The 15500-nt window shown below is 48.7% G+C and overlaps 1 protein-coding gene across 5 annotated transcripts in view; it reads left to right on the plus strand.

Moving 5' to 3' along the window:
• Positions 1-15500, plus strand: part of Ttll9 (tubulin tyrosine ligase like 9) — a 49916-nt gene that overhangs the window by 5700 nt on the left and 28716 nt on the right. For all 5 annotated transcript variants that reach the window (XR_009378932.1, XM_059261648.1, XM_059261650.1 and 2 more), the window contains exons 2-3: positions 5237-5280; positions 10569-10661. Coding sequence is in view for 4 of the 5 variants with exons in the window: in XM_059261648.1 (XP_059117631.1) it covers positions 5237-5280; positions 10569-10661 (137 nt within the window). In the remaining variant the exon portion in view is untranslated. The remainder of the gene's footprint in view (positions 1-5236; positions 5281-10568; positions 10662-15500) is intronic.

Consider the following 15500-nt stretch of genomic DNA (forward strand, 5'->3'; position numbering starts at 1 on the left):
TTGTGAGGAAATACTGGAACAAAGCAAGACCAAAAACCAGCTGGGAAAACTCCAAACTCTGCATCTCCATGTCTGATGTCAAAGTGCTTTTCAGATCTCCAAGTCCATTCAGCTTTGTTGACTACAGCATGCTTCCTTCTCTTGGGCTGGTTCCACTCCCTGTTAGCAGCTTTCCTCAGCAGATTTCCCATGACTCTGGCATCTCTAATCTTGGGGTCTCCAAAGCTATCCAGAATTCTCCTTCACAGCCTCACTCAAGGGCCTCTGTAGGCCTCCATTCAGGGACATCCCTGACTTATGCCTGCCCTCGGTGGTTTTCCTTAGTTGCAGAGGAAGGTTCCATAATGTCTTTCTTCTATCCTTGACTCTAAAGCCACAACTATGTGGCTGAAGATGTCACATTCTGCTGCTTGCTGGGGCTGGAACATGCCCCCCTCATTCAATTACATCTTTATTGGCTGTCTGTTTTCCATGGTTTCCTTCACTGCCTAAGCTTGGCTGTCCCAGAACTTATCCTATAGACCAGGCTGGCCTCAAACTCAGAGATCCACCAGCTTCTCATTTCAGAGTTCTGGGATTAATTTGGCTAACATGTAAAGATGGGATGCAGAGTAAAATGTCATCTACACACTATTAGTTTAGAGCCAGGAAGAGACAGAGAAAGCAGGTCAGAGGCCAAAGCCTGACTAAATAGGTGTGGCCTGTCCCTGAATCCTTGTGGCAGAACAGTCCAGGTCAGCTGTGTGGACAGGTGAGTGTCAGGGTCAGTCCAGGTGAAAGCAAAGGTATTTTAAGACTGAGGACTGAGAGGAATAGAAAAGAAGGCATCCTTGAGGTCTAGGACTGAGAAGTGAGAGGTTCCTGAAGGGATAGTGGATAGGAGAGTATAAGGGTTAGGCACTACTGGATGGAGAGGGACCACTGCAGAATTAATGAGCTGGAGGTCTTGAACCAGGCAGTAGGTTCCATTAGACTTTTTAACTGCAAGTATGGGGGTGTTGAAAGGCAAAGAGGTTGGGCGGAGCAGCTTTTTCCTGAGAAGGTCAGAAATGATAGGCTTAAGTCCTCTCAGGCTCTGGAGTGAGAGAGGATACTGAGCTTGGGTGATATACCTGGCAGGATCTTGTAGCTGGATAATAACAGGCTGATGGTGCCTAGCAATAGAAGGGTTCTGGGTGTTCCAGACTTTTGGGTCTACTTAAGAGGCTGGCAAGGGAAAGGAACTGCTAGAGTCAGTAGGGTGGGTGGCTAGGAGACTAAGAAGAGGAGCTGCTGGCGCGTCTGGGATGAGGCGAATGTGGGAAGCGAAAGAAATGGACGCTACTACGTAAGCTAGAAAATCCCTTCCCATTAGAGGCACAGGGCAGGTTGGCACCACTAAGAATGTGTGTGTAAGAGGGATGCTTCTGAAAATACAATTAAGTGGTGGGAATCGAGAAAGAGCTAGCAATCTGTCAATCCTGTCCGTGTCCGGGCCGGGTGAGATTTCCCCTCCCTGACAATAGGGAGACGAGAAGAAGAAGTGGGTCCCCAATACTCTCTCAGGACAGAATAGGTAGCTCCGGTGTCCAGAAGGAAGGAGATGGGTCGCCCAGATATTGTTATTGCTACCCTGGGTTCCCTGTGTGAGATGGGAGTGGCCAGAGCAGGACCCAGGCAGCGTCAATGGTTGCTGAAAGCCAAGCCTAGCAAGTCAGCCAGAGGGTGGTCCTGATCTGGCGTTCCTATGCCGCTAGGTGCATTAGGACAGTCAGCTGACCAGTGGCCCTTTTGGCAGCATTTTGGGCAAGGCCCTATTGGTGTCCCCCTGTGGGGCGGTGGTGCAAGCCTGGGCCCAGTGGCCATCTTTCCCACACTTGAAACAGGGACCTGGCAGCTTTCGGGGAGCCGGTTGAACAGCATGTACCAGCATCTGCCAGTCATTTTTTGGGGGGCTTTTTTATCTCTCCCATGGTATACTTTAAATGCCACCACTAACACTTCTACCTGTGGGGTCAAAGGGCCTTTCTCCAAGTGTTTAAGTTTTGCCTTTATGTCGGGGAAGCTCTGTGAGACAAAGTGGGTCATAAGGAGCTGCCTGCCCTCTGGGCTTTCAGGATCTAGGCTAGAATATTGAAGGAGGGCCTTAGTGAGCCATTCTAAGAAATGAGATGGATTTTCATCCTTATCTTGAATGATCATTTTTAGTTTTTCATAGTTTACTGGTTTTAGGGCAGCCTTACGGAGGCCTGGCAGGAGGCAGGTAATAAACCTATCCCTGGCTAGAGACCCACCCTGGGTATTATAATCCCAATGTGGGTCCTGATCAGGAACCACCTCAGCCCCTGGAGGGTGTGTGGGGTTAGTTTGGTGAGCCTCATCTGCATGCATCCTACCCTGTTCCCAAACCTGCCTGCACTCCTCAGGAAGTAGGTTATTAGCAAATATCATATATACGTTGTGAAAGGTGAGACTATAAGATTGGGTAATATATTGAAACTGTTTAATAAAGGGAGCAGAATTAGAGGTGTAAGAACCCAGTTTCTTTTCTATCTGAGAGAGTTCTGTGAGAGAGAATGGGACACGGACCTTAACTAGTCCATCCACTCTGGCCACCTCTCACAAAGGGAGAATGGTTGGTGGGTCTGAATAGCTAGTAGCAGGAGGTGTAAAGGTCGGAGCCAGAGCTGAGCCTTTTGAAATGCCTGCTGGTGAAGAGGAGAAGGAAGCAAGAGGAGGAGCTGAAGGGACAGGCGCCCTGGGAGCAGGAGTGGGAGTGAAAAGTCAGATAGGCAGAGGTTCATTTGCAGGATCTAGAGTTAGAGGTTCTGGAGTCAGAGATTCATCCGGTTCAGGCATAGCTAAGAGAATGGGCAGGAGAGAAGTAATCCAGAAGAGAAGGTTTAGAACTTAAATAGAAAAAAGCTATAATGTAAGGCAACTCCTTCCATTTGCCTGTTTGCTGGCAGAAGTTATATAATTCCCATAAAATATCAGGGTCTAAGGAACCCTCAGCAGCCATTTTTTGTTATTTTCTAAGGCACATTTGGGCCATCTCTTAGTACAGAGACAGACAAACTTAGGAATCTTTAAGCAAGGCATTAAGCTGAGAGGTTTTAAAGCTTCCAGAAGGCATCCTAGGGGAAAGGTGGGACTGATGGGGTTGGAAGCCTTATTTCCCATGTCTGCAGCAGAGAGGCAAAAAATAAAAAAAAAAAAAAAATCCCTAAGGCCAAGGATGGATCTGTACCAGGCACAGGCTGCCAGATGTCTCATCAGATGTAAGGCAGGGGCCTAAGGCATGTGAAGGCAAGGACTCCCCAGGAGTCCGACAGCATTTACTGCTTGTCAAGCCAGAAAAAATGTGTCGGCCTTACACATCCTGAAGACATACCCAAAGATGGGGGTCTGACCACGAGAATTATATCTCAAACTGCAGATGTGGGAGATGGCTAGAAATTTTAGCCTGTGATAGGGACCGACTGTAGCCAATGAAGACCATGGTCGGGGGTACTCCTAGTCTCAGGGACATCAGTGGGGCACCGGACACTCGACGGTCATCCCCATGGATCCAGGAGACTGTTTATGCTGGCTGAAAAGTGGAGGACTCACCAATCGAAGTAGCCAGTGGTGTGTGCAGGATCCGGCGGCCAGGCAAATGGACAGTGGGCTGTCATGGACGGAGCAGACTCCCTGGTACAGGTTCCCAGGCACATGGCGCCGGGAGTGGTTGTTGTGCATGACAACAATGGTGGTTTTTAGTGGCGCTCTTACCCTGTGAGGAAAAGTCATGAAACACCACAGAATCCACTAACAAGAGTTTTATTCAGACAAGGAGAAAGGGATAGATGTGATCAGGTCTGCTGAAAGGACACGTGTGGGAGAAGGGGGTGGGAGGGGACATGGAGCCTGCCTTTTTAAGGGCCAACCCGCACATGCACATGGCTACTCCAAGCATTTGCATAGATCACATGATCAGACATGTGCAACCGTGGGGGCGTGGCTGGAATTCCTATCAAACACACCTACCCATAGAAGGATTGGGTAGGTCTTTTGGGGTGTAAGAAAATCACTCTGAGAAATGGGCTCAGTCTGTGGTAGAATATTAGTTGAAGATGTGTTATGTTTTATTTATATGGAATATTTGTTTAATGATGCAAAGATGTGTTGCATTCTTTTGTATTTGTTTGTATTTGTATGTTGTATTTGTTTAACCCTGTGAAGCTGTGTTACTTAACTCTGCCTATAACACCTGATTGGTTGAATAAAGAGCTGAATGGCCAATAGCCAGGCAGGAGAGAGAGACAAATGGGGCTGGCAGACAGAGAGAATAAATAGAAGGAAGCGAGGAAGGAGGAGCAAAAGAAGGAGAAGGAGAGGAGGACACCAGGGGCCAGCCACCCAGCCACATAGTCACACAGCCACCCAGCCACATAGTCACACAGCCACCCAGCCACCCAGCCGCACAGCCACTGAGCCACCCACCCACCCAGCCACACAGCCACCCAGCCACACAGCCACCCAGTCACCCAGTCACACAGCCACACAGCCACATAGTCACACAGCTACACAGCCAACCAGCCACATAGTCATCCAGCCACCCAACCACCCAGTCACCCAGCCACACAGCCACACAGCCAGCAATGGAGTAAGAAGTAAAGAAAGACATAGAATACAGAAAGGCAAAACCTCAGAGGCAAAAGATAGATGGGATAATTTAAGTTAAGAAAAGCTGGCTAGAAACAAGCCAAGGTAAGGCTAGGCATTCAAAAGTAAGAATAAGTCTCTGTGTGTTCATTTGAGAGCCAGGTGGCAGGGCCCCCAAAGAGCAAAGTGTTAACAAACAAACAAACAAACAAAAAACCCACTACAACAGTCCCTTCCTAGATCTCGCGTACAATCAACACTCAAAGTTAGAATGGAAGGCCCAGACTCCTCTCACGGAGCCAGAGGCGTTCTCAAGTGCAGCTTTGGGTTGGCATTTGAAGCGCTGTCGTGCAGACCTTCATACCGCGATCCTGCCTGTGGCACAGTTCTCCAGTGATGGAGAATTCATTCCTTGGTAAGCAGGTAAGTTCTGCCCTGATTTCTGGGCGGAGATGATGAGGGAGAACACAGCCAGGCTAGATGTTCACGCCTGAGGACCTATGCCCCGCTGAGTGTGGTAGTTTGATCAGCTCACTCACTGAACCAGGTTGAACAGGAAAGGTAGGTGGATGTGCAAAACCGTTACATCATTTTTCTTTTCTCCCTACAGAATCAAAGTAACAAGGGCCATGGGGTGTCAAAAGGAAAAGAGCGGTGAGTGTTCTCACTCAGTCCATACGCACAGGACCGGCCCTCCTTCCTGCCCTCTTTCCCTCCCCACTCCTTTCTGTCCCCTCCTCAATCTCTGTTTTACCCTCCCCACATTTGTCTTTTTGAGTTAAGGCTCTCCCTTTGTGGCCCGGGCTGACCTTGAATTCCCAATGGGATCACAGGTGAGCTCCATGACACCTGACTATATCTCTACTATTTAGTTCAATAATTATGATTGTAGCCCTAGTGGGCCACCCCACCACTCCCTGTGCTGTGTCATCAAATCCTTACCCCCCCACCCCTGATGCAGACCCTCCTAATGTGTTCATTATGCAGGTGGAGAAACTGGACACTCAAAAGAGCCGAGTGCCTTGCAGGGAATCCTGCACTTGCGGGGCAGGGCTGGTTGGACTTGGGAGCCAGTCCTGTGAACCCGATGCTTTTGTACACTGATCCCTCCCCTCTGGCACTCTGCATTCGTAACAGCCAGGGCTCCGAATTCAGCACCTACTAGTCTGCCTTAAGCACAACCTACCTGGACTGCGCAGGAAAGCAGTACTCTTTCCTGGAGACTTGGGGGTATGGGGGGGTTTGCACTGCACACATTGTAGCTGGTGCTGGATCTTCACTGTTCACTGAGGTTCCTATGGTTGGCGTGGTGACGTCGGGCAGCTCTCCCAGGGCTCTTCTAGCCTCTCTCTCCAAATGTTTGGTACCATTTCATCAATGCCAAGTCTCTCTCTCTTTCTTACATGCGGAGCTCCTTAATTCCATCCCAGGTCTTGACCCTGAACTTGCATTCCTACCCTAATGAAACCAAGATCACTTCAGTCAACAGGACCCATCCGGCTGTTTGCACCAGGGCACAAGAAACGTGTTTTGTTTGCCTACAAGTAACACAGCAGCAAATTGCATTTCTTTCCTTCATAGGATAAAGTGGCCAGAGTGCTGGGCAGAGGTTTGACGTTAGAGCTTTATGGTTGTGCTGATTCCTCATGGGCACTCAGTAGCTGCTGCAGCTCCAGCCTTCAAGTCACAGTCGAGACCCGAAAAGTTGGGCTTGATGGTTCACACCTGTTATCTCAGGCCTGCTGAAGCCTAGGCAGGATTGAGAGTTAACATCAGCCCGGGCTACATGAGGGCCCATCTCACAAAAACAAAACAACAATAACAACAAAGACAGGAAGAGGTGGGGGGGGCGGGGTTCAGGGCATATCCCCCCAAACTTTCCCAGGAACTCAGCCTTCCTTGTGCTTTTATCTTATTGCTCATAACCATATCACAGGCCACCCCTGACTGCTCAGGAGCTGGGGATATAAGTAGTCTATTGGTTTCCTTTCTCCTCTGCACCCTGCGTTCGTCACATAAAATTGCAATTTCGAAAAACATAATTAAAAACACAAAAACTGTAGTCCTAGTATTGATTAGTGGGGCTCTGAACATGTGGAACTTTGTCCCAGGCTGTCCCATAGCAGACCCTAGACACCTGCCTTATCTGGTTCCCTGTGAAAGTCTTGGGTGTGTCCCCCAGATAGCACACCCCAGATAATGACCCAGAGCAAGATATTTGGAAGGTGATTCCAGGAAGCACCAGGAAGTGGTGGTGATGGTGGTGGTGGTGGGGAGCAGGTAACCAGGGAGAGGAAACTGGTGTTGCTGAGGCCAGTGGGCTCCATCTGCCCAGAGAGGGTAGACCCTGGAAGCCGGGCTGGAGAGTGGCTCCAAGTCCACCCACGGCTGTGTTCTGGTGGGGGAGGGAGGTTGAGTCCTCACAGCTTCAGATCTGCTCTAGGCCTGAGTGACCCCCAGGCGGGGGTTCGGGTGAGGAGAGGGAAGTTCAGGTGCTGAGGGGGAAGGCCCTCTGGTTGGCACACACAGAGTGGAGAGTGCCTAGGGGATATGAGCAGGCTGCAGCGTGCTGTTTCCACAGCAAAGGTCAGCAATCAGTCCCTGACAGAGGTCCTTGCACGTGCTTCTAAGAACACACCTAGGAACATACTTGGCCGAAGTACTGAATTTAGAGTTTTTGCAAGTTCAGTCTTAATAGAACTGACCTGCAAGGCCTCTCCAGAGGCCTCTGTCAGTACAATGGCTGCTTCCTCCCAGTGTTTAGGGGCTTGCTGGATTCATGTGTTCAACACAATAGTGGGTGTTTATGTTTTTGTTTGGTTGATTTTTTGAGACAGGGTTTCTCTGTGTAACCTTGGTTGTCCTGGAACTCGCTCTGTAGACCAGGCTGGCCTCGAACTCACAGAGATCCACCTGCCCCTGCCTCCCTAGTGCTGGGATTAAAGGTGTGCGCCACCACCCTCCAGCTTGCCCGTGGTTTTAATAGGCGGAATCGCTGCACGTTCAGCTCCCCATCTGCACTGTGTGGTAATTATCATTCCTTCCCACTTTCGTGTGGACACTAGGTATTTGCTGCTTGATAATCTCACCTATCTGGTGGATTTTGAAGCTGTCTTTTTGTTCAGGATTAGGTACTCCTTTGTAATGTTCTACTTGCTCTCTTTCTAGCTAAACCTTCTTATTCTGCTTTTTAAAGTTACTTGAGAACAGTTATTCTCAAGGCCAACCTCACCTACTTGAGACTCTGTTTCAAGGAAAAAAAATTTTGTTTTTGAAACAGGGTCTCTCTAAGTACTCCTGGCTGTCCTGGAACTCACTATGTAGACCAGGCTGGCCTCAAACTTACAGAGATTCCCCTGCCTCTGCCTCCCAAGTGCTGGGATCAAAGGCGTGCACCACTATGCATGTCTAAAAAATATTTTTTATTCAATCTGTTGTTCTGTTAGAGAATCAGAAGAAAACCCATCCATAAAGATATATTAGCTGGAAAAGAGAAGATCGTGTCCCCTGAAAGAGAGCTGGAAGGAAACTCCCAGGGCCACTCATGACCTGTGACCCTAGGGGGTAAAATCTGTCAGTTATTAGGTTTGTCCATCTGTCCGTTTGCTCTGTTTCCCCCAAAACTGTAAGTTTAATATCCAGAGTCTAGTGTTAATGATATTAATTTGGTCTTTTAGAGGTTGAATCACGGGAATGCTTTTTTTTTTTTGCTTTAATCGATATCATGTGATTTTGCTTTTGAATCTGATACTGTGATAAGTTGTATCAATTAGATTTTCTAACAGTGAACCAGCTTTGCCTACTGGAAATATTCCACTCGGTTATGAAGTGTAATTCTTATTTTTGTATTATGAATTTCCTTTGTTGGTGTATGTTTATGAACATACATGTGTACACCTGTATGTCTGGTGATGGAAGTGTAACCCAGGGTCTCCTGCATGCTAAGCAGGTGCTCTGTGGCTCGCCACACACCAGGCCCTAGCCTGCAGCTTTGTTTTTTACGTTAACCGTTCACATCCTATTTCACTATTAGGTTACACTAATGTCACAGATGGGCCCACTCTTCCTTTTTCCAGAAGACAGTGCAGAACAGACGTCTCAAGGAATTTATTCTTCAGGGAAACCCTGTGGGCCCAGGCCCATCTTTTGGGGGTGTTTTCACACAATGGATTCCGTTTCTCTAGGAATATACAGCTACTCAAATGTGTGCCACACCGGGAGAGCTGTAGGGTCCCGGGCATTTCGAGGACTATGTCTTCTCAGCTGCCATACTTAGGTGTGCAGAGGCATTGGTGTGCTCTTATTGTGGTCGTGGTATCTGTAGGGTCTGTAGTGCCCCCCCATTTCAGCCCACCTGGAGGTAACAGTGTCTTCTCTTTGTCCGTCTTGCTGATAGATTTTCCAAGTTTATTGGTCTTTCAAGAACTTTTATTTTATTGATTCAATCAATTGTTTTCAGTGGTATTAATTGGTAATTGTGATCTTTAACATCAGCTCAGAGTTGGAGGGACAACCTCATGCCTGCATGGGGGAAGTTCAGGCTTCCCCAACCCTTGGCATCCTATGGTACGGGACAACTCGAACTCGTACTGCCTGAGGCAGATGAAAGCCTCAGCCTTGGATTCGTCCTCCTCTGCACCATCCAGTGACAGAGCCAGTATTGGGCTACACTGATGCAACCTCATGAGAAGTGAGGACTCCCCACTTGACCTTTGCTGGCACCCCTGGAGGTAGACAGCAGGTGTTCTCTCCATGTTTCACTAGAGTGGAGCTATTACTATACATTCTGCTGTGGAAGGCTGCTCTGTCTTGGGCTTCCCTAGGCTGGAGAGAGCAGGCTACCTTTAAAGGTTGTTCAGGGCCGATGGCCATTAGCATTTCTGGATGCCCACTGGCTGTCTTTTTCATTTCCACATCTGGGACATGGAGAGGCCTGAAGGAAGCTGGGTAAGTCACTAGTGCTATCCCTTTGGTCCACGGCAGCCTCCCTGTGTACCGTTCAGTCTTCTTACATTGCTTATACATACTGTTTGGGGTTTTTAGCTGCGTTAGTAGGAGGAACAGGGAAAGGTACGTCTGCTCCATCTCCCCAGCTGAATGCTTGGGAAGGGGATCTGCAAACACTTACCACGTCATGTAAGAATTAGTCACAGCACATTGGAGGCAGCCAGACTTGCCTGGCACATAGTACAGACTTGAGAAATGTGTTTTGGTTTTTAAAAATCATTTTATTTTTATTTTGTTTGATAAGGTCTCGTGCAGCCTAGGCTGGCGTCAAACTATTTAGCCAAAGATGACCTTCAACTGATCCTCCTGCCTCCGCCTCCCAAGGACTAGGATCACAAGTATGCACCATCATGCCTGGCTTACTATTTTTTTTTATGTGCATGAGTATTATGTCTACATGCATGTCTGTGTAATCTGTGCATGTCTGGTACCCACAGAGGCCAGAGAGGGCACTGGGGTCCTCTGGGAATGGAGTTATAGATGGTTATAAGCTGCCATGTAGTGCTGTGAGTTGAATCCAGGTCCTCTGGAAGAGCAGTCAGGATGCTCTTAGTTACTGAGCCATCTTTCCAGCCATTATTATTATTGTTATTGTTATTTTGAGATAAAGTCTCACTTTATGGTCCAAGCTGTCCTGGAACTCACTCTGAAATCCAGGTGGCCTTGAACTCATGGCATTCCTCCTGCCTCAGCCTCCAGGATTACAGGCATGCACTGTATGCTTTGCTATTTTTCAAAAGCTCAAAGATGCTGAGTCTCGGTTTGCGTAGTCTAAGTGTTGGCGGGCTGTGGTACCCAGCTCTGAGATGCAGCACTTCTGCCTGTGGTATCTGCAGGTAGAACGTGGCTTTTCTTCCTCCCTTTTGTTCCGTTCCTTGGGGACATCCTAGGAAAGTCACGGTCCTGAGCATGTTTTTTGCTGTCTTATGTTGCAGAGAGCCGAGAACATTAATTCGGTTCAAGACCGCACTCATGAACACACTGATGGACGTCCTACGCCACAGACCTGGATGGGTAGAAGTGAAAGAGTAAGACATCTTTTACTCCCTCCAATCAGCCCTTCTTCCCTGGTCTCCCAGGTCCTGGGTTCCTTTTGTCTTCCTCTCAGTAGCTCCTTGGTAGCTCCTGGACTTGCCCTAAAGCGGATGTGAGGTTTCTTTAGCACCACAGTGTGTTGCATGCATTGCTGACATCGTCACTATTGCATTTAAGCCTTACAAACATTTAGTGTGATGTGATACCTTTCTAGGTGCTGGCCAATTGTGTAAGACCCTATGGCACGTGCGAGGGTTATCACTTATCAACTTGACAGGACCTAGAATCATCTGTGGGGACAAGCCACTAGTTATGTTTGTGAGGGTGTCTGTAGATTAGGTTAGTCAAGGTGGGAAGATCTGTTTTAACAGTAGGCAGAACCATCCCATGGGCTGGGGGCGGGGGGTGTGTGTGTCCCAGGTTGAATTTAAAAAGGAGAAAGACAGCTGGACAACAGCATTCATCCCTTCCTTCTTCTTGACTTCGGAGAATTGACCAACATGCTCCTGCCACTCTAATGGGCTGTACCCCCTCCAACTCCTTCCTCCCTTACATTGCTTCTTGTCCAGTATTTTGGGCACCACAATGAGAAAACTAACACAGCATGTGAGTGCCCTGTAGGACTCCAGCCCAGCCAGTGTCTCATTGCTCTCAGCAGAAACAAGGAACGTGATCTCACAGACCTGCTGCCCAGCTCACCAGGGACCAGCCTGGCCAAGGACTGCTCTTCCCCTGCCACTTATTAGTCTGCAGCCTAGAGTGAGGGACCCGACTGGCAGGCCTTCACCTCTTCTTTTGTGTTAGCTCTGGGGACAGTGACAGAGACAACAATACGTGGCACGCGGCAGTAGGTGCAGTTACTGAGGGCTGAGTGTGTGTCACAGAAACCCACAAGAGACTTTGGCAGGCGAAGTTCCTGACATGAAAGTTCGGAGATGGCAGAGCATGCCCCTCACCACTACCACAATGTGGAGCCCATCTCCTTCAGCCTTTCCATCCTGCCCTCCTCTGAGGGAAGCCTCATCTTCATGACTGAGGCGGAACTTCAGTGTTGCCTTCAAATAGCAGTGGCAGGGATGAGGTGAGATCAGTGAATGAGATTGCCCCTCAGCAGCCATGGTGGAATTTAGCCACGTGCCACACCTCACTGCAAGGAAGTCTGGATAATGTGTGCCACATGTTCCCAGGTAAATGAAAAGATTCCAGCTGGGTATGGTGGCGCACACCTTTAATTTCAGCGCTTGGGAGGCAGAGGCAGGCAGATGTCTGAGAGTTCAAGGCCAGCCTGGTCTCATGGTAACAGTCAGAGTTACACGGTGAGATCCTGTTTCACCTGTCACCAGGATAGCTTCTGTTATTGTGGAGAAAGAGGAGCATAGATTTGAGGGATAGGGAGTCAACAGCCAACCATGTCAAGGCACCCAACGAGCAATTCATTGTGTTCTGGTCACTAAGCCTCCTAGGCACCCTGTAGAACTTAACACAAACTGTCTCTTAACCACACCACTGATCTTCCACCTCAGATCTTCCGGGCAAATGCTATTATGATCCCCATTTCACTAGCGGGAAACCAAGGCACAGAGTAATGAAAATGCCATTTTGAGAGCGCTCTGCACAGAAAGCCATTGAGCCATTGAGCAGGGTGTGTGCCTAATGCCTTGTCTTCAGAATCTCAGCTTGGCTCCACCCAGTTCCAGCAGCCTCTCCATGAGCAAGGGAAGGAGTGAGCAAGTGCTCTGAAGCCCAGAGCTTCATGTGGCAGGAGATGGATTGAATCAGCCCACCGGAAATGGTCAGCTGCTGTGGCAGGTGGCATCCGGGTGGCCCTCTCATTATTATTCCGTGCTAATGAAGATGATAGTGGCAGCTTCTCTGGGTTTGCCTTGCTCATCTCCTAATCATCCTGGGAACAGAACGGCTTTCCCTTCCCTGGAGCCAGAGGCACCGTGTATTGTAGGATGAGTCCGAGAATCAGGGCACAAGCTAGAGGAGAGTGAGGAGCTGGAAGGTGGTTCAGAGAAAAGGAAACTGTCCCCATTTGCTGGTGTCCTTGGGCCCCACCTGTCTCTCCCAGCCTCTGTTCTCCGGTCAGGTGGCAGGGAATCTGAAGCTGACACTGAGAGTCATCCTCAATGGCTCATCCTAGACTGGCTGCCTGAAGAGATGTCAAATCAGGAAGCACCCACAGGCCAGCGCCTCTCCATCTCTTCATTCCCTGTGAACCCAAGTCTTGGCAGACTCACATTTATAAACAGTTAGGTCTTGGTTGAGACCATCAGCCTGTCTGTTCAGACTTAGAACAGATGTGGCCGAACACATCCCTTTCCCTGCTTCCTGATGAGGAACGGGATGTGAAGCCTGAAATGGCAGCAACCACTTCAGGAGCCAGACAGGCATCTGGGTACTTTAAGGATGACAGAATGGGAAGGATCCCTGGCCTTTGTTAGCCATTTACTATCTTCCTCCATTATTAAAGAGTTTGGGGTTGGGGATTTAGCTCAGTGGTAGAGCGCTTGCCTAGCAAGCACAAGGCCCTGGGTTCGGTCCTCAGCTCTGAAAAAAAAAAAAGAAAGGCCACACAGAGTGAGCATGATGGAGGTATGTGCATGAAGACCTTGCAGTCTCAGGATGGATTCCAGCCCATGCTGTTCTACAAGCCTTGGCTCTCCTGGGTCCTAGCCCGCTCTTCATGTTCAGCTCTGACATCTTTGCTTCCTCCGTGGCGTTCCTTCACATCCTTGAACACGCCCTTTCCAGCCCTGGGGCCCCATTCTGCTACAACCCTCTCCCACTGCCCTCTTTACGCTTCAGATCTCAGCTGAAAGGTCACTTTCAAAGGGTCCTTCTGCTCCCCAGTCTCGTGACTGCTTCGCCCCGAAACACACTTCACAGTTCCTCACTGTGCAGTTATTTCTGTCTTGATTGTTGGGGATCAAGATGTATCTTGGTCAAGCTTACTGGAGTGTTGGCAACATCTGGCCAGGTGTTTTGTCATTGTCACCCCCCCACCTACCCCCACCTACCCCCACCTCTCACTGGCACCCCTGGAGACAGCCTCCACGCGTACAGATGAGCAAACGGACAGACCCCCCCCCCCAGGGATGCTGGGAGTGATGAGGTGCTGATCACTTTGCCCGTTCATATCCTCGTGTTCCTGGATCCCACTGCTGTCTTCCAGTGAACATAACCTCAGGAGACAGTTCTAGAACAAACTGCCCAGAGCCTGCCCAGAGCTCAGGGCAGCCATGACAGTGACAGCCCACGGTGAAAGATCTACCTGTCACCTTTTGCCATCCCCTCCTTCATCTCTCCCCTTTTTATTGAAAGGTAATTTCACCCATCAGAAAATAAACCCTTTTTTAAAAAGATACAATTCCAGCCGGGCTCTGAGTTCAAGGCCAGCCTGGTCAACATAGTGAGACTGTCTCAAAACAAAAACATCAAAAACCAGTTCCATGCCTTTTTTTTCTTATAGTCCAGGCTGTCCTGAGCCTTACTATGTAGCCGAGGATAGCCTTGAACTCCTGATCCTCCTGCCTCCACCTTCTGAGCGCGGGACTCCAGGCCTGCACCACCAGGCCTAGTTCAATTCCTGTCTTTTATGCTCATAACATTGTGTAATCCTCACTGTCCCACCCCAGAACATTTTCCTCTTCCCCTAAAGAAACCCCGCCCTCCAGGAGTTCCTCCCAAGTTCCTCTCCCTACAGCCCAACCTCGACTTCAATCTGTTCTGCTCAACACCTCATACAAACGGAGCTGGACAATTACCCTTTGTCCTCTTCCCTCCCTTCCCTTCCCTCTCTTCCCTTCCCTTCCTCCTGCCCCCTTCCTCCCTTCCTGAGTCAGCATCTCACTAGTAGCCCTGGCTAGCCTGATATTCTCTCTGTAGCCTGAGCTGACCTCAGACCCTTAGCGGTCCTCCTGAGTGCTGGGATTATAGGTGTGAGCCGCCTTGCCCAGTTTGTCTGGTCTCGTTTCAAAGGCGCAGCCATGTTGAGCATGAATTCATTTGCATCAGCACCTTACCCCCATCTCCAGTGCTGGAGGCAGAACCCAGGACCTCATGCATTCTAGGCTACACATCAGCTATTCATCCCCACCCCTATTCTGTCTAAATAATATTCCATTTCATACCAGATTCTCCTTATCTATTCATTAGCAGATGGACATTTGGGCTGTTTCCACACTAACATTGTTATAAATAAAGTCTGTGAACATTCATGTACAAATTTTGAGTGGATATGTTTTATTGTGGAATTGTTGGATCTTGTAGTAACTTTGTGTTTAAATTCTTGAGGAAGTATCAGAATCCTCTGAAGTGGCTTCTCCATTTTATGTTTCTAGCAGCAGCATACATAACCCCAGTTTTTCCACATCCTTGCCAATGCTCATTATTATCCATCTAAAAAAATTGCCATCCAGGTACATGTTTACTGGGATGTCATGATGGTTTTCATATTTTGGTGATTAATGATAACATTTTCCTGTGCATGTGAGTCATGTCTAACTCTCTACAGAAAACATCTATTCAACCCCTTAGCCTGTTTAAAAAGAAACTCAGAACAAAATCTGGAAGTGGGAAATTTTTATTAAAATTTTTAAATTAGCATCCCAAACAGTAAGTTTCGTGATGGTGTTGCCACACATGAACGTCACTCTACTTTGCTCATGTCCCCGTTACTTCTCTTGTTCCTCCATCCTGCTGGCTCTCCTCCCTAAGCAGATCCTTTTCTGCTTTCTTGACCCGTGGAGATGGGTAATTCCTGACAGCGCCACTCCATCCCACAGGCCATTTTTATCCTAGCCCATGTGATTTACTTGGGATTTCCC

The sequence above is a fragment of the Peromyscus eremicus genome, chromosome 4 (assembly GCF_949786415.1).
Source record: "Peromyscus eremicus chromosome 4, PerEre_H2_v1, whole genome shotgun sequence".
In the NCBI taxonomy this organism is placed as follows: Eukaryota; Metazoa; Chordata; class Mammalia; order Rodentia; family Cricetidae; genus Peromyscus; species Peromyscus eremicus.